General features: G+C 40.3%; 1 protein-coding gene across 6 annotated transcripts in view; it reads right to left on the bottom strand.

The window, feature by feature from the left end:
- ARHGEF28 (Rho guanine nucleotide exchange factor (GEF) 28) overlaps positions 1-23048 on the bottom strand; it is a 224342-nt gene extending 201294 nt beyond the window's left edge. For all 6 annotated transcript variants that reach the window (XM_014549703.1, XM_014549713.1, XM_014549710.1 and 3 more), the window contains exon 1: positions 23006-23048. In XM_014549703.1, coding sequence (XP_014405189.1) covers positions 23006-23038 — 33 coding nt within the window. In that variant the 5' untranslated portion in view covers positions 23039-23048. The remainder of the gene's footprint in view (positions 1-23005) is intronic.
- Between the last annotated feature and the right edge of the window lie 307 nt (positions 23049-23355).

The raw sequence follows: 23355 nt of genomic DNA, 5'->3' as shown, positions 1-23355 counted from the left end.
ACTGGGAATGACTGGTCACTATGACACACACTGACCACCAGGGGGCAGACGCTCAATGCAGGAGCTTCCCCCTGGTGGTCAGTGCGCTCCCACAGGGGGAGCTCTGCTCAACCACAAGCCAGGCTGATGGCTGCCAGTACAGCGGTGGTGGTGGGAGCCTCTCCCACCTCCTCAGCAGCGCTAAGGATGTCTGACTGCAGCTTAGGCCTGCTCCCCGCTGGCAAGTGGACATCCCCCGAGGGCTCCTGGGCTGCCAGAGGGATGTCTGACTGCCAGCTTAGGCCCAATCTCCTGGGGAGTGGGCCTAAGCCAGCAGGTGGTCATCCCCCAAGGGGTCCAGACTGCAAGAGGGCACAGGCCGGGCTGAGGGACCCTCCCCCCTGAGGGCACAAATTTTTGTGCACCGGACCTCTAGTTATATATAAAAGTTGCTAAGAGAGTAGATTTTTAATGTTCTCATCATAAAAGAAGAAATGGTAATTGTATGAGATGACAGAGATATTAGCTAACACTGTGATGGTAATCATTTTGTAACTCATACATTTATCAAATTAGTACACTGTACAATGTAAACTTACAGTGTTATTTTAAGTCAATTAAACAATTTATTGAGATTTTAAAATATCTATATAATAAAAGCCTCACATCTGGCAAGCGGACATTTCTTGAGGGCTCCCAGACTTCGAGAGGGTGCAGGCCAGGCTGAGGGACGTGCATGAATTTCATGCACCAGCCCTCTAATCTATATAATAAAAGCCTAAGTGACCGTTACGGCAGAACAACCAGAACAACCAGTCGCTATGATGCACACTGACCACCAGGGGGCAGATGCTCAATGCAGGAGCTGCCCCCTGGTGGTCAGTGCGCTCCCACAGGGGGAGCACAGCTGAGCCAGAAGCTGGGCTCACGGCTAGCACGCAGTGGCGGTGGCAGGAGCCTCTCCTGCCTCTGTGGCAGCACTAAGGAGCAGTGAGTCGAGCGGTAAGGAGCAACTAGCAGGCGGGCAGTAAAGAGTAAGGGTCCTGGACTGCAAGAGGGCGCAGGCCAGACTAAGGGACACCCCCCCTCCAGTGCACGAATTTCATGCACCGGGCCTCTAGTATTTATATAATTACATAACATTATATAAGATATTATTTGAGATCTTAATTTATTGAGATTATTATATCATAATAAAGCTGGAAAATAAATAAATAGTAGAGGTCTATGATACTCAGAAATAAATATTAGAATATTTTGATAGGTGAAATAAGAAACCAAATAGGCCCCAGAGCCAAGGGAAAACACAGGACATAGAATCAGAGTGCTCTAGCATGGTCCCTTACTCCATGACCCAGATAAATTCATTCTGTGCCAGGAAATGAATAAGCACTACCTACATAAGGTGGCTAGGCTAGATGTCTGTTAGAACTTTAGAACAATAGGATTTCATATAGATTTACAAAGACAATGCTCATACCTATTGTCACTGATGATCATAAGCAAAGCATGAACCAGCATTATTGTTCTTTGAAATAAAAAATAAAAACAATATATTTTTTAAGAAAGAAGCAGGATAGATAGATGAAATAATGACACAAGATGGCACAAGGAAAAGGTGAGGCCCCATCATGTCCCTTATAAAATCAGCAAGTTGAACAAAAAGGAAGTCAAGTAAGAGAATGGCTGGAGGAGGGAAATGACAGTAAAATCATAGAACATCAGAGTTGGAAAATCCTAGAAGTTATCTAGTATGAACCTCTCATTTACAAGTGGTGATACTGAGATCAGAAAGTTTAAGAGACTATAGTAATGTTAAATAGGACAACGTTTTCAAGGTCTGGACAGTCCTGAATGTTATTTCTTGCTAAATGTTAAGATGTAGCATAATATTTTTGTAGATGCAGCTGTAAATAGGATGAGCTGACAGGAACTCAACCAGGTGAAAGTAGCCAACTGCAAAGAAGAAATCAATATGTAATTGACCAAACAGTGTACAAGGGTGGGCAAAAGTAGGCTTACTGTGCTATCATGACATTCTTTTGAGTTAATAAAGCTGTCGTAATAATCATAACTTGCATGTCCTTTTCCATATGAACTGTAAACCTATTTTTGCCCACCCCTGTATATAAACAATGGTTAAGCTTCCCTTGGGGAGGCAGAGCTTTGGATATTAATCCCCTGTCTCCTTTATTTGCTGCAAGTAAATAAAACTATCTTGAGACCAAAAGAAAAACAAATTTTAAACATTAATTAACCAATCAGACAATGAAAGTTGCAATAGAAACGCCTAGCTACTCAACCAATCAGGCAGAATTTTCATTTGCAGAGGATTAGGGCAGCTGTTCCCACAAGTGAAACAGGCTCTTCATAATTTCTGAGTGCAGAAGGTAGATTTGGCAGTCTCTCAATTTTTCTCCCAAGCCCATTATTCTAGGATTTTAGTTTACTCCCAGCCTGTACAGGATTACTCATCAACTTCTATCTTCCAGAAACACACATACCTGTTTATATAAAAATGTATGCATTTAATACAGTGTGTGTTTTGTTTGTATTTTGTTTAATTATAGAGAATTAATCCTTTTTTTGGTTAATGGAAAGTCACTACCAGGAGACAATAAAAAAATTTACCTAAGTTTTTTAAAATTTTATGAAGAAAATTCATAGAAATCTATGAGCTTGTCTCTGCATACTGCTCAAAGATGAGGGATGGTTACATTAAATTGAACATATGGCTCTATTTAAAACATATATGATAGTAATTTATATCTACATATCTGGGCATTCCTCAATTTCTTCTTAGATTCAGTACTCAAAGATAATTTGTAAGTCTGCTCTTTGGAACTCCCAAGCCAGCCCACTCTGTCAAGCTCTTCTTCTTATCCTTGGACTGAGATAGGAATGTCTCAGTCAGATGAGAGCCAGAACTAATATCCCCGCCAACTCAGGATAGACTAAGCATAGTCACCCTCTTATTACCAACTACTGCTTCCTTACACGCTTTACACATTTACACTATCACCCTTACCTCAAATATAAGTTACCCTCTAGACATACAACCTTCTGAATTTGCCTCTCTGCTCTTATCATAGGCAACTACAAGATGAGATCAGCCAAGAAGGGCTAGGACCTAGAGGGACACTAACTATTAGGTCCAGCTCTGGTCAGGTGCCCATGTAGGGTAAGGCATGTGATGCTGTACCCCTGCGGAATGAGGTAGGCAGCCACATATTCCCAGGAGAGAGGACCTGGAGTCTATGTAGGTGTCAGACTCAGGTAGAAGAGACGGCAGCAGGTTTCAGATGACCAGGTCAGGATCCTAACTCCAGCACTCCCAGCTCTACAAAAATCAAGCACTGCAGCGTCAGGGCTGCCAATCTGAAAACACCCCTATTAATGGTCCTTCGAGTTAAGGATTAAAATCACACATTATTCATACATTGCAGATAATCATACTTGCTGAACGTAAAGCAGGAACAGAAAGAGAGGAGAAAGGAGAGGGAGAGCGTGCGAAGAGGACACCTACCAAGGAAATTGTCTGGGAAGCTGTTTGTCCCCTAGGCACCACCTTGACTTTCTGTAAGTTACTATGTTTTGTCTTATCTGGGGCCTTTTTACAAATGTCTCCTCCTCTGAGTAAAAGTCTCACACCAGAATTTTTTCTCCAAACTTCTAAGTTGACCTAGAACTTCCTTACAAGTCATGATTTATAAATTTAAGACTAAATGTCCTTTTCCTTTATGTAAGTGTCATTTTTTTCAGTGTCTACTGAGCCCAGTACCTGAGACAGAGCAGCGAAAGCAGAGGCAAAGTCTCTGCCCTCACAGCTCACATTCCAGTGAGAAAACAGACTAATTGTGACATATGAACTTCAGTAGAATCTGTTTTAAATGTTGTATGTTTCCCCTTGATACATTTAACTTTGACACAGAGAGATTAAAATCACTGTCAATGTTGTTTTGTTGATTTTTAAAAAAAATATGTTTTTGTTGATTTCAGAGAGGAAAGGAGAGGGAGAAAGATAGAAACATCAATAGTAAGAGAGAATCATTCATTGGCTGCCCCTTACTGAGGATAGAGCCTATAACCCTGGCATGTGCCCTGAATGGGAATCAAACTGTGACCTCCTGGTTCATAAGTCAGCACTCAACCACTGAGCCAGACTGGCCGGACTGGTTGGTTGGTTTTTAATGGCTTTCATTTGACTAGTCTACCTTACAGGCTAAGGACAACAAGATTTCATCGGCTTCCTCTCCAGGCTATTTCTGTTGCTCTGACCAAGGAGCCCTTCTGAAGAGTCCTTGCTGCCTGAGTCGCACTTAGAGTTTTGATGGCTGCTGGACCTTCTTTCTGCATAAGCATTCTGGGGTTAATAGGTTCTTATCTACCTAAGTTAACCGCCACAAAGAGCAGCCATCATGGGAACACCACCCAGCATTCCTGAAACCTGAGTCTACATAGGCTGTGGACAGTCAAGCACTCGTATGCACTCACACGACTCAGCAATTAGCAATAAGCTAGTTCCGTGGTCGGCAAACTGCGGCTCGAGAGCCACATGCGGCTCTTTGGCCCCTTGAGTGTGGCTCTTCCTAAGCCTTAGGAGTACCCTAATTAAGTTAATAACAATGTACCTACCTATATAGTTTAAGTTTAAAAAATTTGGCTCTCTAAAGAAATTTCAATCGTTGTACTGTTGATATTTGGCTCTGTTGACTAATGAGTTTGCCGACCACTGAGCTAGTTTACTCACTGCCAATGTCATTCCTGTTATCAGAGGTCAACATCTGAGATGACAACATGGTCTATAAAAACATATTCTTCAAACATCTAAAAGTGTCCAGGAAATCACAATCCCAGGAAACTCTGGCCAGAAACTGGATTTCCCCAAGCACACACCAGGCACACTAAAACTTGGTTTCCTTTCATGGGCTGCCCTGCATCTTCTTCCTTTCTCTTCCCCAAAATCAACAGGCCAACTCTTCTTTCAAAGGCACGCATACTCAAGATGATTCACAGAGAGAGGTTAATCTGGCTAGAACAGTGGCCACTAGGTGGTTTTCATTCGTAGAAAAATTGGGAAGGGTGATGCTGATGACAGTGTTTGTGACTGTTAGTCTAATCAGTAAACATTTCCTGAGTGCTTATTCTGTGCCAGATGCTGCTCGATGCTCACCTCAAATGTCATACATTTAACCCAGAAGTGGAAGGAGAGAGATATTAGGCAGGAAATGTGAAGTTGGTTAACGGAGAAGGTGGGAGCACTGGTTGAGTGAAGGTTGATAATTGAACCAAAACAGACTGAGGAGTAGTGTATCTTTAAAGATTTTTTGTTTGTTTGTTTTAATAAGCCTGACTCAATGGTTGCTTATTTTGGTTGCTTCTGTCCCCATCTGTCAATGGCTTTCAATAGATAGAAGATACTCCACCTGTATTTTACATGGTTTATGAAGGCAAAGCAATTCATAGGGTTAAATGCCACCTAAGCAGAGGTCACAAGCCACAAGTAGAAGCATTCAGTTCTAAAATGTCTAAGTGTCCAGTCCCCAAACATGAAATCCTTCAACACACCCATGAAAGTGTTTTACCTATTCTACCCAAATTGTGTCCGTGAACCTCCTATCCCCTCTGCCCTGCCTCTATCGAATATTAGCAAATGGTGGAGCAGAAAACTCAAGAAACCTCAAGAAACCACAATACAACAGAATGAGGTCACAGTGAACCAGACTATGCTGACTGGGCTAATCTGAAATTTTAAGTAAGTGTCATTTTTCTTCTGCAAGATGTGGTAACACTGTGGTGGTCATTGAACCTGCTGGCTAGTCACAAATCCCAACCCAAGCAATTAAACAGCTTGTGGTGGATTGAAAGGTGGTCTTCCTGAGGACACTGATGAGCAGTCTTCCTGTATTTTACATGGTTTATGAAGGCAAAGCAATTCATAGGGTTAAATGCCACCTAAGCAGAGGTCACAAGCCACAAGTAGAAGCATTCAGTTCTAAAATGTCTAAGTGTCCAGTCCCCAAACATGAAATCCTTCAACACACCCATGAAAGTGTTTTACCTATTCTACCCAAATTGTGTCCGTGAACCTCCTATCCCCTCTGCCCTGCCTCTATCGAATATTAGCAAATGGTGGAGCAGAAAACTCAAGAAACCTCAAGAAACCACAATACAACAGAATGAGGTCCCAGTGAACCAGACTATGCTGACTGGGCTAATCTGAAAGTTTATGTAAGTGTCATTTTTCTTCTGCAAGATGTGGTGACACTGTGGTGGTCATTGAACCTGCTGGCCAGTCACAAATCCCAACCCAAGCAATTAAACAGCTTGTGGTGGATTGAAAGGTGGTCTTCCTGAGGACACTGATAAGCAGTCTTCACTTTGGGGTATCAAAGCCTAATATTACACTTATTGAGCATGTCAGACAGAAACAAAGAAAAACTCATAGAAAAAAAAATAATCAAAGTACCTCATGCAATCAGTCTCCTATCTCATTCAGGCCAAAAATCCTGGCAAATCAATAAGTTAAAATTCTTTAAAAATACTGATAATGCAAAATGTTGACAAGGATGCAATGAATTTAGATCTTTCATACATTGTTGGTGTGAACACAATATGGTACAGCCACTCTGGAAATTAGTTTGTCAGTTCCTTTAAAAACTAAACATACACTTTCCATACAACCTAATAATTGCATCCCTGGACATTTATCCCATAAAAAAATGAAAATTATGTCCACACAAAAACCTATAGACCTGTTAATAGCAGCTTTATTTATAATAGCCAGCACCTGGAAGCAATCAAAATGTCCTACAATAGGTGTGCTGGAGGCAAAGACCAACAGTAGTTAGCATAATAAATGCAAGAAGTCCATCAGAAGGCTGATGGACTTTGATATTCAGCAGGGCTGAAAATCTGTGTATTATTCTGGCTCCGTGGTCAGCAAACTGCCCCTCTCGAGCCACATGCGGCTTTTTGGCCCCTTGAGTGTGGCTCTTCCTAAGCCTCAAGAGTACCCTAATTAAGTTAATAACAATGTACCTACCTATATAGTTTAAGTTTAAAAAATTTGGCTCTCAAAAGAAGTTTCAATCATTGTACTGTTGATATCTGGCTCTGTTGACTAATGAGTTTGCCGATCACAGTTCTGGCTGAACAGCTGAAGGCAATTTCCCTAACCTGATAATCCTTTATTGTTTACCAAACCTTGCCATTGATGTGTGTTTGCTTTGCTAAAGGGCATATGTATATTCCAGTAAATAAAAGCAAAGGGGATGGAAAAGTCAGAGAGCCTTTCTACTAGAGGAGGGTTTCCGCCTGGCTTTCCCCAATGCCTTCCAAATTTATATTTCTTGTCTGGTCTCTTCATTTATGTTGCAGCCCCTTCTCTAGATTCCTGAACCCTTGCTGCAAAAGACTGCAGCATAGGTGAATGGTTAAACTGTGGTAGATCCATACTATGGGATACTACTCATCAGCAAGGATGAATAAACTGCTGGTGCACACAAGTTGGACAGATCTTCAGGACATTATCCTGAGTGAAAAAAGCCATCCTCAAAAGATCACATGCTTGGTGACTTCATTACAAAACATTTTTGAAGTGACCAAATGATAGAGGTGGAGAAGAGACTAGTGATTGCCAGGGGTTAGGGATGGGAGAGAGGAAGTTGCACATATGAATATGCCATTGTTTATCTACTCATTGGTAGAAGCTGAAGGTGCTTTCAAATCTCTGCCATCAAAAATGCTTCAAAAATTATTCTGAGTACCCATTCTTTAATCAAAGCCTACACACCATCTGATGGCTGATTATCCTTCCCAGTCATCCCAGCTTCCACCGAAAGCACAGTGGCAGTTACCCACAGAAATTCCACTGACAACTTGTCATCTATCAACTTATACTCACCACAATTTGGCCTATTTTCTTCCCCGTTTTGCCTGGGGGAAAGCTTACAATTAAATTCAGTTAGTGGTTTTGACACAGTATCATCTATTTTCATATTTAATTCTCTCCCACCCATGTATAAATACCTTTTTAAAATTCAAGAATACACAAGGATGTACAGGTTGCTCCCAATTCAAATGAATCTAGTATATAAAAATCTGAATGCAAACATTTTAGTGTGAATAGCAAAAGTGTTTGCCAGTGAGTTTTATTAAAGAGGGCACTCTCCTGCTAAACTATAATTTCATTCATATGTAACTTTTTCAAAACATTAATGAAAAATAGGTGTAAAGAGCCATAAAAGTCACAATTCAAAATAAAAGCAGACAACTGCATTATTATGAAAGCTAATCTCAGATCCCCAAAAAGTCATTCAGCTCATACTTGATTCACTAATCCTTGGAATATTTTTATATTATGATTCACACAAAATGTTTTCAGTGCCTTACTAAAACATGCAGTACCTCATTTATACAACATTTTATGAGTTTAAATGGCAAAATGTGTGATTCTTGTTTAACCTACAAATATTCTTAATCTAATTTATGGGTAGCCAAGGACATTTAAATGGATTAATGCTTTAATGTTGCAACTTTATTAAATAATCTGCTAAAAATAGTTGCTTCGGTGATCATTTTATTTTTTTTCTGTGGATCTGTAATCTGTTCTCAAAGGAATACAAGAAGCTATGTTTCTTCTTTCTAGAAAGCCACTTTCAATAACTAAGACCATATTCTAAGCTTTTTTAATTGATTTGAGAGAGATAGAGGAAGGGAGGGAGGGAAGGGAGAGGGAGAAAGACATCAATTTGTTGTTCCATGTATTTATGTATTCATTGGTTGCTTCTTGTATGTGCTCTAACTGGAGATCAAATTTGCAACCTTAGGGTGTCAGGATGACATTCTAAACGACTGAGCTACCCAGCCAGGGCCACTAAGGCCATGTTCTAAACAATAAACAATTATGTTGATGTTTAAATGCATTATTCCGTTTTAGTGACCTACATTTTCAAATTCTCTATCATGCTCACCACTTCCCACACCCCTGGATCACCCGCAGAAACCAGCTTTCATCTATATGCTGCTCCGCATCCTGGTCATTTCAAATTCCAAGTTGGCACAAAAGTCTTTGGGAATTTTACAGAGGATAAACTTACTCTTTAACATGGTCTACACCAGCAACTGTTTCTAAATTACTTTGAGCTTTCTCCCTAAATCTCTCTCTCTCTATTGGATCCACTTCCCTTCCTGTTTGTGTGTCTGAAGGAATTTTCAGGATCTGGCTAAGAGGAAGCTGAATTGGAAATACTTTTTATGTTTATGGAATTTGTCAGCTTTTTAAAATTTTGTAATTTCTCATTATACTCACTTTTGATCTAAGTTTGTATTTATAGTTTTGTATTCCTTTTCAGGAAAGGAATCCTTCAAATTGCATAAGTTGCAGGCCCCACAAAACCTCCATCTGTCCCTGCCTATACATCTCACTTAGTACTTGGCACATAAAATTTGTCATGTGAATGAATGCATGCACGAATGCACTCATGCGAAGTCACCTAACATCTCTAAGTTCACTTCCTCTGCAAACTAGTAGTGTGATTCTAATGAAATAGTCAAAGTCTAAGAACATTCTGTAGAGCACAACAAGCTGCTCTAAACAGGTAGCAAAAATATGTTTCCCCCAAAGACATGGAGCATAGCAACTATAAGAACTGGGAGATACTAGTAAATAATGCCAAAGGGGAGTTCATGTGATATGGGTCATAGATAATCTTTCCCAAGTTAAGGGACTCTTCAAGTATCTTCTATTAGAGAAGGTAAGCTTTTCACTTCCTACTATTTATCAGAACTTTTTCATTGTTAAATTCTAATTCTCAGGTAGGAACTGTCTACCCCACAAAAATTTCCTTAATTTCTATTGCATAATTTTGACATCTTCCATATAGTACCTTCAAAGTTTAGTTGATTCAAATTCTAGAACATATTCCCCCGAAACCTCCCAATTTCCTGACCTTTGTGATGATAGCCACCTCCTGCTTGACCATCCCCCGGACTCTGTGCACCCTTAGTGCACCAAAAACCAACATGACTGTGCCCATCCCAAAATTAAGGATGGTTACATACCTGCTGGGGAAACATACACAATAGGAGAGAAATGAGCAAACAATGAAACTAAACTGTGCTGCAGGTTGAACCTGGAACAGTTTATTGAATGGAACTAAATAGAACCTTGTATTCATTCAACAAGTATTCACTGAGCATGGTGCTCAGCTGGCACTGAAAAGTCAATGGACAGAAAAAAAATAAATCCCTGCTGTCCTGGTATTTACAAGCTTAACGGATGAGACATGAAACAAAAGCCCCTCAAATAAAAGTAGAGAGACTAGAGGACTTTCAGAGGAAATAAGTATGACATTTATAAAGAAGTGAGAGGAGGAGGGTATGGTTAGAGCTTATGATGGAAGGAGTTTATACAATGTCACAGGTGTGCCCAAGCACCATCTTTATCATCAAACATTTTGTCACTGGGGTCCTCCCCGACAATGACCACAGCCATTATCTGGAGTGCTCTTATAAAGGGTCAGAGAGCAAGCTTGCCTCCCAGTCAATGATTCTGCAGAAATGCAATCAGCAAACATTTACTGAAAGTCTACAGTGCACTGAACATTACACTAGGTATTTTTTTAATATATTTTTAGTGACTTTAAAGAGGAAGGGAGAGGGAAAGAGAGATAGAAACATCAATGATGAGAGAGAATCATTGATTGGCTGCCTCCTGCACGCCCCCTACTGGGGATGAGGCCCACAACACAGGTATGTGCCGTGACCAGGAATCCAACCATGATCTCCTGGTTCATAGGTTGATACTCAACCGCTGAGCCACACCAGCTGGCTACACTAGGAATTTTGATATAACAAAGGGTAACACTCTGTGTCCGTGGGACTATTATAGTATAAATGAGAGCAACCTAGACTGATATGTGGTTCAAATCCAAGTTCCATCATAATTCAGCTGAATGGCCAACCTCACTGTGCCAATCACAGTTCCTGGCCCAAATAGATAAATGCTGATGAAGGAATACCAACCCAATTCTTCAAACCTCAATTTTATTATCTATAAATGGAGGCTAATTCCTACCTCACAGGGTTTTTGTAAAACATTAAATGAGAACTCATTAAAGTGTATACTGTACTGTACAGTGTTTAGAATATGACAGATTTATTAGAAATGTTTCATGTTCAAGCTATTTCATTGGACCCAGGTGTTTACTTTGCTCCAAATGGTTTGTCCTACTAAAATGTGAATGTTGGTATTACTAAATGGCATTTTAATTTTTAAATTATAATCCATTTTTTAAAGCAGGAAGCTGTTACTCTCTTTGAATTACCCTTGGCTTTGGAAAGCCCAGCCCTTCAGCCCACAGGCTATTCCCAAGACACAATGGGGTAGAAATATATCCTGATTGTTGCTAAGTAGATTCCAAAATGATAACCTCGCCCATAAAGTGAAATCAAGCCTTAGAAAATTGCCAAGAAAATACCAAATGCACAGCTTTCCAGTGTCATAAACTAGATACAACCTGGTACCCCATTCCTACCTTAGCAACAGTCCTGGTTATGGAACTAGAACATTTTGAGGAAAGTCCTGGAGATAAGAGAAGAAAGTCTACCAATGTAGAGAGATGACATGGCTACAAAACAAGAGATAAATGTAGGGGGACAACCAATATTGAACGGGGAGAATAAAGTGTTCACAAAGTCTGAGAATAGGGCAACTCTGAGGAGGCTAAAGGCAGAAATCCAAAGATAAATTAGGATACTGGCAGAGGAGAAAAAAGAGACAGCCATGTCCATCAACACATTTTGATGACTGATCAACTACAGAGAATAAAGAAATGGAGCAATTATGAAAACACATATCCAAAGCTGGGTTACCTGGGAGAATGGTGGTATGGTAACCAGCATCAGGAAGTTGGAAAAGGGGTTGCTTTAGAAGAGAACTTTTTTTAAATTTAACAGTCTGGGCTTGAAGCTAAGGCTGGATAATTGAATAGAAAGCAAACAGGCCATCTGGAAACCGAAGATGTGGCATGGGCAGAGGTCAGGAGGAGAGCCTTCAAGGAGGAGCCATGGTTGAAACAAGGAGAGATGAGCTTGCCTAGAAGAGGAAAAAGGAGTGGGCCCTGGGGAACACCCACGTACGCAGAGAAGAAAGCTCAATAGACAAAGAAAGAACTCGAAGAGAACCAGCAGAGTTGGAGGACACCAAAAGTACATTTTAAAATAATAAATCAGATCAGATAGCTTCCCCACTAAACTCCCACCAATTTCTCAATTCATTACCTTGGCCATCAAAGCTTTCCATGATCTAACTTTGCCCACCTTTGGGACCTGTCTCCTCTCATGATGCACTGGCCACATTGACCTTTGCTGCCCCTCAAATACATTAAGTTTATTCCTACTTTAGGGCCTTTGTTTCTTATCCTTCTTCTAGAAGGCTCTCCATGGATCCTGACTCCCACCCTATCAATTTAGTCTCTCCCACACATTCTCTACCATATCACATTGTTGTACTGTCCTAAAACATACCATTATCTGAAGTCCTTCTGCTTTTATTTGTGTACCTACTTTATTGTCCATCTCTCCACTCTCAAGTGGGTTCTGAGAGAATGGGGTCCTAGGACCTTGTCTGTTTCCATCTTGGCTATATCCTTAGTGCTTGGAATAGTGCATTGTAACTAAAGGACTTAAGAAAAAGACACCTTGGATTGAGCAAGAGCAAAATAAGTGACACAATCTTCATGAAATCAGTTTTGATAAATAGAACAAGGTAAAGCCAGACTGCATTAAATTATGGAAAAGAAAAGGAGTCAGGAATTGGAAACAAATTATTCAACACACACACACAGAGAGCCTTGGGGGTGAGCAGAAGAAATTGTTGATAATGCATCACTATATATCACACCTTTCATGAAAGCTGCCTTTGCAGAATCCTATATAATAAAACCCTAATATGCAAATCAATAGAACGGCAGAACAACCGGTCACTATGACGTGCACTGACCACTAGGGGGCAAATGCTCAATGCAGGAGCTGCCCCCTGGTGGTCAGTGTGCTCCCACAGGGGAAAGCAGCTCAGCCAGAAGCCGGGCTCACAGCTGGCAAGCACAGCGGCGGTGGCAGGAGCCTCTCCCACCTCCGCTGCAGGCAGGCAGTAAGGGGCGAGGGGTCCCGGACTACAAGAGCCCTGGACTATGAGAGGGATGTCTGACTGCCGGCTTAGGCCCGATCCCCGGACAGATCGGGCCTAAGTGGACAGGCAGACATCCCCCAAGGGGTCCTGGACTGTGACTGCAAGAAGGCACAGGCTAGGCCGAGGGACCCCTTCCCCACTCCCCAACCCCGCCCAAGTGCACAAATCTCGTGCACCCAGCTCTAGTGTGTAAATAAAACATTTCACTGGATCACATCTTATTTCTTCTACAACTCTCCCAGACAAAAATCTGACCTATACCCACCATGCCTAAAATTCTTGCTTAAGATGGTAATAATTTTTTTAAACTCAAATAGAACAAATGTCAGTTACTTCAAGTTCTGTGTTAAAAAAAAAAAATACAGGGCTACATATTACCCAAAACTGTGGGACTGTCACTGAAATCTGGGAAGTGAGACAATAAGACGTTAAGAACACTTGGTACTTATATACCCACAGCCCCCAGGCACAAAGGAATTCGTTCAAAGATGGGTGCTGGGCTCATGCTGCCTGTGGTTTCCTGGAGTTGGACATTTTCCCTTCAGGCCTTTTGTCAGAAGTCTATGGTCTCATTGGTAACTGTAGAAGGGGACACTATAAAGTGCCATTGTGTTGAGAGGAAAAGATACAGTTTCTTTAAGAATCTGGACAGGGTTGAAGTCAATGGAGGATTTATATAACATCTCTAAGTCAGAGGTTTTGTTCAAGTCTGAGAAGTGGTTTTTCCCCTCTGTTCCTGCCAGAACCATCAAGCAATCTCTTGCAGCAGCGAAGGAGCTCGGACTTCCCAGGAGCTGACATCTAGTGGCTGCTGACCAAGCAGCGTGAAGGAGCTCCCACGGCTCTCCTGCTCTATGGCTAGAACATGCCATGCTTTGGGCTTCATTTGCCCCTCAACAGAAAAACAGGAGAAAAGGCAAAAAGGTAAAAGCAAAACCAGGCAGAGACGGTAGAAAAGGGTCAAGTTAAGTGAGCAGAGAGCAAGAGCCACCAAGGAGAGCCAACTTCAGCCAGCCCAGCTTGAACAATGGAAACCACCCAACAGGTGGCAATTAGTTGAGATGCACAGGCTGCTGTTTTTAAGTTGAGACACTGGTAATGTTAATATAATTTGCTAAAAACAAATTTTCACAAAGTAAACTCGTGATCTACAAGTTTATTTCAGGTAAAAGCCCCTCCTGATTCCATTCTGAAAACCAGAATTATCTACACTGACATGTATTTAAACAACAACAAAAACCTTCACCCCCACCCTCTGACACCTGAGTTAATGAAATATCTACTAACTTGAGCTGGAGAACTTGATGGGGCAAATGACCATCAAGTCATTGGGCCCAGAATTTGGTGAGCAAATGAGCTTTAGAGGGTCAGGGCTTGCCCAGACTTAGTTACAGGCAGCATTCTCTAAAAGGACAAATAATGTGAGACAAACAAGAGACTTTAAGGTCCAGATGGCAGCATTCTTCATGTTGTAAAGCTCAAGGGACAGTGCAGGGCAGGAAAGGATAAAATGACACCCTGGAGTACATGGCCAATGGGGAAATTGGCCAGGTACTCAAGGGTGTTGTGGTGCCAGCACAATGGGGAAAGTCATTTTCATTAACCAGTGAAGGTGGGAAAACCTCAGGCTCATTATGGGATCTACTACTCACTTTCTGCACAAAAGAATAATTTTATATATATATATTGCTAAGTGACCGACCATATGTCCATCTGACCATCTGACCAACTGACCAGCCGGTACATATGATGCGCACTGGCAATTTAAAAATAAACGTTGATTCATGCATGCATGATACATATAAAGCTCTCGCTGGTGCCAATCGCATGCATGTGTTTCGATCTGTCATTGTCGATCATGAATTTGGTTGACACTTCTATTATAGTGAATATTGTTATTAAAATATTTCCTCTAATTACTTTCCTTTCAATGGGCACAAATCCGTGCACTGGGCCACTAGTAAATAAACGTACGGCTTCTAACACAGCATTTAAAAATCCTGCATGTCAAACCATCTGAGTTAATTTGATCAAATAAGTCACTGCTTCTAGAAACCTTCATTTCGGCATCTGCAAAGGTCTGAAGGTGTGATCATGTACTAATACTCTGAGCTGATGGTCAAGAGTGGCCGTCACAGGGGCCCATCAGGGACGCACAGCCACAGCAGAGAAGGCAGCAGCTGGAGGACAGGATTTCCTTCAACAGGAACCAGAAGCCGGAGAGATTTGCAGGAATCAGGAAGGAGGCGTCTGCCAGGTGAATGCAGAACAAAGCCACCAAGTCACTTACCGCCTCAATAGGAAGCTGCCTCTCTGGGCTAGGAAACCGGCCCAGGAACCTGTCCTCGGGTCCTCCCCCAGAAGGCTGGGACCAAGAGGAGTGCACTTGGCCAAGGATTCAAGAAAACCACACCGAGCCCCAGAAATAGAAGAGGTCGAATGGGAGAGTAGTTTAGCGCAGCTACTTGAAGTGCTAATCGGATCCCTAAACATCAGATTGACCCTTCAATTCATATATGCAATGAGCACAGCAACAACCAATATTCTTGGGACCAAACAGCAGGAGACTGTGACTCAGAATAAAAGAATAATATAAACATAAAATGTTCAGGGAATCGGGAAGCAGCTCAGATCCAGCTGGCAACAAGCTACTGAAGTGGAAACTCCTCTGCCCAAATGGTTATACAATTTGCAGTTTCCAGAGAAAGAAATGATCATACTCTTCTCAGGCAGTTGCTACCATTAACACTCCTGAAGGGTGGAAGAGAGCGAGGGCCCACACGCAAGGGTTCACAGACACACCCTCTGCAGATGTTATAAAATCTCCATGGATTAAGTGCTTATAGTAACCAGAATTTGGGAAATAGCAGAAACGAAGCACCATGGAGGGTGGGGAGAGGTTAAATAAAGCAAGATAATTTTTTTGGAACTTTTACGAAGTTAATAACACAAAATTTAAAAAGCTACCTTTCTGTGCACAATGAAAATGAGAACACAGCCCCCAATTTCATAATTACCAGGGTTTTTATGTTTTGTTTTGTTCTTTTATCTTTACCTGAGGACATGTTCACTGATTTTAGAGAACGGAGGAGGGAGGGAGGGAGGGAGAGAGAGAGAGAGAGAGAGAGAGAGAGAGAGAGAGAGAGATTGATGTGAGAGAGAAACAGTTATCGGCTGCTTCCCACTACCTCCTGCACAAGCCCCGACCAAGGATAGAACCGGAAACCTAGGTATGTGCCCTGACCAGGAATCAAACCCCCAACCTTTTGGTTTACATGATGATGCTCCAACCAACTGAGCCACCTGGCCAGGGCCATAATTACCAGTTATTAAAGCTGAGGTACTAGGTATTAAATATTTCTAATAGCCCTGAATAAAATGTGAACTGTGACATCTAATTTGCAAAGCAACCCATTAAAATTTGAAATGTGTACACCCTTCATCCAGCAATTCCATTCCTGGGAATCTACTTCATCAAGACAAAAGTATTAATATATAAGGACACATGGACAAGGACATGCACAAGGGTGTCTAGTGAATAACTGTTCATGGTTGCCAAGGACCAAAACACAGTGACTACCTATCCACAGGGAATTGGCTAAATCCACACCCATTCATTTAAAACAAGGGTGGGGAATCTTTTTTGTGTCAGAGGCCATTTGGATATTTATAACATCATTCTCGGGCCATACAAAATTATCAACTTAAAAATTAGCCTGCTATATTTGGTCAAACATTTAATTAACTTAACCCTAATGCCTTGGCAGGGCCAGACCAAATGGCGGGCTTGGTGTTCCCCACCCCTGATTAAAAGAGTAAATCTGAACTACACCTGATGATGGAGAAATTTCTACAAGTACTGCTGAGTTGGAAAAAATAGAGAAGTCTACATAATCTGATCCAGATTTTTTTTAATGATTGTATTAAAGATTGTATCTGTATTATGTATGTATATGTTGTATGAGCACAGAAAAGGGTGGAAATACGTACACTGTCATTGGTTCTCAAACTCTAGTGCACTCCATCAGAATTACCCGAAGGTTCTGCTAAAACACATATTGCTGGGTCCCACACCAGGAGTGGCTGATTCTGTGGGTCTGAGGGAAGGTCTGACTGAGAATGTATATTTCCAACAAGTTCCCAGGGGTGACTACTGCTCCTGAGAGCAAGGGCACTAGGCTGGAGGACAGAAAGTGAGGTAGTAAATGTAAGTGTGGGGGTGGGGAAGCATTAATGAAATCTGCCCAGGATAAGAAAAATGCACACACATAAGGAAAGTTCTTTCAAACGTAGAATTTCAGGTGATCTTTACTTTCTTCTTAATAATTTTATTTATTTTTAATAATGAGTATTATTTAAATAATCATTTAACATAAAACTATTCCAATTGACAAAAAAGGGTAGGAAAGCCTTTGAAATCAACAATTTCCCAAGAAAGAGCTCTTCTGTGTTAGTCACAGCAGTTCTGAACTGATTTTTTGGGAAGATTATTGCTAATTACACTTTATATAAAAATATAATGTGAAAAGGAGTGAATAATAAGTATATTTATTTGTTTTAAAACCTTCCTTAACAAAAATTTAAGGAAAAGTCCATTTTAAAAGTAACCAAAAAACATTCACCAGCAAAAACACACAATTTAGCTTGTGAATGCAAAATCTCTTCCTCTCTCAAAATTCAATCAAATACCCAGTCAGCGAAAATCTCTTCTTTCAAGCTCTACTTGCATCATTTCCTATCTCTTTTTATGTACAAACTGGAAAATGACAACTATAAGACTAAAAGCAACAAACTAAAACAAACAAAATAAAAATAACAAATAGGACTTTCAAACTCGCAAGTGATGTCCACGAGTTTTATGCTATAAACATCGTAGGTCAATTATACTAAGTCCCCAGACTTTCACTCTTCTCATCAGCTTCATCACTACAACTCTTCCCTAGCTTAAGCCACCATTCAATCTAAAGATTAAACCTAGATCTCAACCCAGACTGTACCTGTTTTTAAATATGTTTTTATTGATTTCAGAGAGAGAAAGGGAAAGGGAGAGAGAGATAGAAACATAAATGATGAGAGAGAATAATTGATGGGCTGCCTCCTGCACATCCCTACTGGGGATCAAGCCCACAACCCGGGGGTGTGCCCTGACTGGGAATTGAACAGTGAACTCTTGGTTCATAGGTAGACACTCAACCACTGAGCTATGCCAGTCAGGCAAAAACTGTATCTTTTCTATTGCGAAAAAATAGGTTGGCCCTCCAGAACTACTCCTTTTTGCCCTTTTAAATACAGATGCAGGAAGCTGCTCAGAGACTGAAAATTGGATTTGCAGTGTTCACATCCCTAAGGTTTGCAGATCAATACTATAAAACTCCTAGCTACCAGTCTTGTCAATCCCTGCTTCTTCTCTAACTTATCAGAGTGCAGTGTTTCTCTTTTCCGGCAATAGCAAGCGGATCATCATAGTTCATTTTCTTTTTCTTTTTTCTTTTTTTTTTAAAATATATTTTATTGATTTTTTACAGAGAGGAAGAGAGAGGGATAGAGAGTCAGAAATATCAATGAGAGAGAAACATGGACCAGCTGCCTCCTGCACACCTCCTACTGGGGGTGTGCCCGCAACCAAGGTACATGCCCTTGACCGGAATTGAACCTGGGACCTTTCAGTCCACAGGCCAACGCTCTATCCACTGAGCCAAACCAGTTAGGGCTCATAGTTCATTTTCAAAGTCAGAGTGAGTCTGGGGCTGAGTTCAGGAATATCCTTGCATCCCTAATACTAAGATAGAGTCTCCTTCCTGAAGACAAGCAAACAAAAATATTTGCCAAAAAATGTGAGGGGGGAAAACGTTTGCCATAAAAAGCCAAAAAATTAAACAAATTATCACCGATAGGACCCACCTGAATGAGGTGCTCTTTTTAAAGGGCAAAAAGAAGTTGGGGAATAATTTCTAACAACATTTTCTTACTTCATGACCACTGTTCTATTTATGTGATCTCATCCTCTATGAGATCAATCTTGTAGTTTATATTTTTAAAGTCTATCTTACTGAGGCTTTTCCAATTCATTAGCATACAATTATTATGCTTAGTAGTTTTATAATTTTAAGATATTATCTCAATGTTATAACTCTTTACAATTTCTAGGGTTTTTTTGGTTCTACCTAAATTATGTTCTTAACAGTGTTATCTTAATTTGTTTTCCCAAAAGAACCTGTTAAAACAACTCAATAGGATTGGTAGAAGTACTTGAAAGCATCAAAATTAAGAGATCCAATGTAATATATCACAATTAGTCAAATAAGAAAACACATCATCTAAACAAATGCAAAAGAACCTTCGATAAAATTCCACACAAATATAGATAAAATTCTGGAAGAATAAAAAAAAAGTCAATAATGCTTATCATCGATGATAGGGTTAAACATAGTTTTAATTTTTTCTTTTTGCTTTTTTAAAATAAAGTATACTACGAATTTTTAAATATAAGGATTTATAAACCAGATTGTAGTAAGCTGGGAGAAACTAGACGTGCATATTTATCCAACCTCTGAAGGCCGTGGGCAGACAGGAGGCTTGCATCAAGATACAGGAACCAGTTGCTGCACAGCCTTTGTGTCTGCTCTGTTTACATATTACTTATTCAATGAATTTGGCTTAAGACTTGTTTTCATTATAATATAACCCTCACTGACCTCCTTACTGATGAGGCCAAATGGTCAGATTGGTTTAGGTCAATCTGTAATAATATTGACATAAAATGTTAAGTGAAAAAAATCAGGTTACAACATATATATGTACATACAGTTATGTACATATAAAATATACATAATTAATATAAGATGCCATCAGTTGGTCAGAGCAATAGAAAACCATATAAAATATGCATTTTATATGCCACTAGAAGAAAAACTGCCCATTTTTTTGTGTTAGCATTTTGTTTTAACTTATACAGATTTCATCATGTATCATGCTACTGGTTCCATGTCTTTGTATATACACAGTAACTTTGCCTTTTAATACCAAACCATGGTGAAATGATTTTGAAAGCAATTAATTCATGTTGTGCCAGCAAAGTTCATAACTATTCTGAAGTGACAACAATATAAGCCATGTGACCAAGGTCACACATGCTTAGGTAATGACAGCTACATCATGACTTCTGCCAGGATGCATGGTGTAGGAGCATCTCAATTTCACAGATATGAAAATAAGAAAAAAAATGTGCCTTAGAATTAATAAAATGTATTAACGTGTGTTTTTTTGTTTGTTTTTTAAATATATTTTTATTAATTTCAGAAAGGAAGGGAGAGGGAGAGAGAGAAAGACAGAAACATCAATGATGAGAGAGAATCATTGATAGACTGCCTCCTGCATGCCCCTTACTAGGGATCGAGTCTGAAACCTGGGCATGTGCCCTGATCAGGATGGAACCCAGACCTCCTGGTTCATAGGTCAATGCTTAACCACTGAGCAAGACTGGCTGGACTGGTTGGTTGAATTTTAATGGCTTTCATTTGAATAGTCTACCTTAAAGGCTAAGGACAACAAGATTTCATCGGCTTCCTCTCCAGGCTATTTCTGTTGCTCGGACCAAGAAGCCCTTCTGAAGAGAGTCCTTGCTGCCTGAGTCCCACTTAGAGTTTTGATGGCTGCTGGACCTTCTTTCTGCATAAGCATTCTGGAGTTAATAGGTTCTTATCTACCTCAGTTAACCACCACAAAGAGCAGCCATCATGGGAACACCATCCAGCATTCTGGAAACCTGGGTCTACACAGGCTGTGGACAGTCAGGCACTGGTATGCACTCACATGCACACAGTAAACTTTGCCTTTTAATACCAAACCATGGTGAAGTGATTTTGAAAGCAATTAATTCATGTTGTGACAGCCTTTTAGATATATAGGAATCCTCTATATATCTAAAAGGCTAAGTGACCATCCAACTGTCCATCCTACCGTCCAACCAACCGACCAGTCAGTACATATGACGCACACTGACAATTTAAAAATAAACGTTGACTTGCGTATGGGCGATACGTATAAAGCTTTTGCTGGCGCCAATCGCATGCACATGTTTTGATCTGTCATTGTTGATCATGAATTTGGTTGACACTTCTATTATAGAGAAAGGGCGAATAATGATATTAAAATATGTCTTCTAATTAATTTCCTTTCAATGTGCACGAATCCATGCACCAGGCCACTAGTTAGCTATAAGCCAGTTTACTCACTGCCTGTATCATTCCTGGGGATCAAGACCACAACCCAGGCATGTGCCCTTGGTCAGAATTGAACCTGGGACCCTACAGTCCATAGGCCAATGCTCTATCCACTGAGCCAAACCAGCTAGGGCAATAAAGTGTATTAATGTTTTAACATAACACTATTTATAGGGGGTAAGATTATGAATGACTTGTTTTCTTAACACTTTGGTATTTTTCATTTTATTCTAATTAGTACATATTATATGACAGGAAAAAAATGTTTGTTTGGTCTGTTTAGCTCTCTTCTCTCCTTTAGGCAATGTTAACTGACTCTTCCCTAGTCTGGGCATAATCCTAAGTTCAATATAGCTACACCAGTATGTTGACCAACCACAAGGTTTTCTACCAGGATTAGGTTTGTGGATTTGTTTATTTGGTTTGAGGTAGGGAAGCAGGTTGGAATGAATACAACTGAGGAGGAAGTAAGTACAAAATAAATAATTGAATAAAACTTGGGATACTTTACAATTTAGCATTAGAGCAGTCTTTTTTTTAATCTTTAATTATGGCTGGGCCAAGCCTGTCTACAGACACATTTTATGACCTGCAAATCACAACCTAAAGAGAGTACTATAGACTACTGGGTAACCCAGGAGAGGGGGGTATTATTTTGCATCCATTTACTTGATCATTTAGTGTTTCTTCAGAGAATAGAGTGGGATACATGTAAGAAGAGTGGGGAGGGGTTGAGAGAGAGCGTTACTTGGGTAGTAAAGTGTGGCAAGAGGAAGTGGATTAATATATTTTAATTGACTGAGGATTCTGATTAAACTTGTTCCAAATCCTTGATATTGTTCTATTAAGGATTAATCTGAAATGAGGTCAGATCTTTTATGCTAGATCCTGTACTCTTGCTGCATGCCATGAGAGGATAACTCAAAGGCCACCTGAAAAAGCAGCCCTCCTACACATATCCATACTCACACCCCCATCAACACGGGTTCCAAGAAAAAAGGTTTTGTCTGAAAAAGGAAGATGGGAAGAGGAAACAATCTGCCATTTTGTAAGATGAGACAATCACATCACTTCCCTGTTACACCCAGTATCTGTTCTCAACAACAGAATCCTCCCTCAACCCAGAAGGCACCTTGACCGGGAATCTTACTGGGCAACTCTGTCACCCGATCTCCCACGTAATCTATGTATATAGCCCAGCACTTTCCTTTGAATTTCTATTTCATGTTTTTAACTGACACAATTATCACTGAACATTTCCCTCAAAAAGACACACACAGAACACGTTCTTGGCTATTATCAGGATATTATCATAAAACAATATATTCAAAAATCATCTATATGGATGAATTGAGTATTTTTAGTCCAGAGCTAATCCAGTTTTTAAAAAGTTACTTGGGGAAATATAATTAAAACCCAGACTTGGAAACCAGGAGCCAACTAGTTTTAAAAGACTTCATGCAAATAAACTAGACAGTAGCACTGTGTGTTGTTTTTCAAAAGCCTCAGCTCAGTAATGAGCAAAGCCTTTCTCCCCACTTCAGTCACATGGGTTTCAAGTCTAAGAAAAGGGCCACTTCAACCTGAAGCCCAATGCTTAGGAACTTACGTAAAGAGGTACTTCGCTGCAGCTCAACTCCATGGCTTCTGCATCTGCAAATAATAAGAAGAGCATTTATTACCGGAGTCCTCATATAACCAACCAACAGAACTGTGTCCTGACCTTCAGGTATCAATATTGTCGAAGGAGAAGTAACTCATTAGATAGGAAAATTGCAGAGACAAAATTATAAAAATACAGAAATAAGATGCTACCTGTATGAAACAGAACCCCTTTCTTATTTTGTATTAATGTCCACACATAAGGAAATCCATCACCCCGACATTATCCCACTGACTGCTCCCAAAATGGAAATTATATTTCAGAAAGACAAGAAAGGTCAAAATAAGCAGGTTGAA

Source organism: Myotis brandtii, unplaced genomic scaffold (genome assembly GCF_000412655.1).
Source record: "Myotis brandtii unplaced genomic scaffold, ASM41265v1 scaffold115, whole genome shotgun sequence".
Lineage (NCBI taxonomy): Eukaryota > Metazoa > Chordata > Mammalia > Chiroptera > Vespertilionidae > Myotis > Myotis brandtii.
Note: the sequence above shows the minus strand (reverse complement) of the source record. Positions and strands in the feature narration are given on the sequence as shown.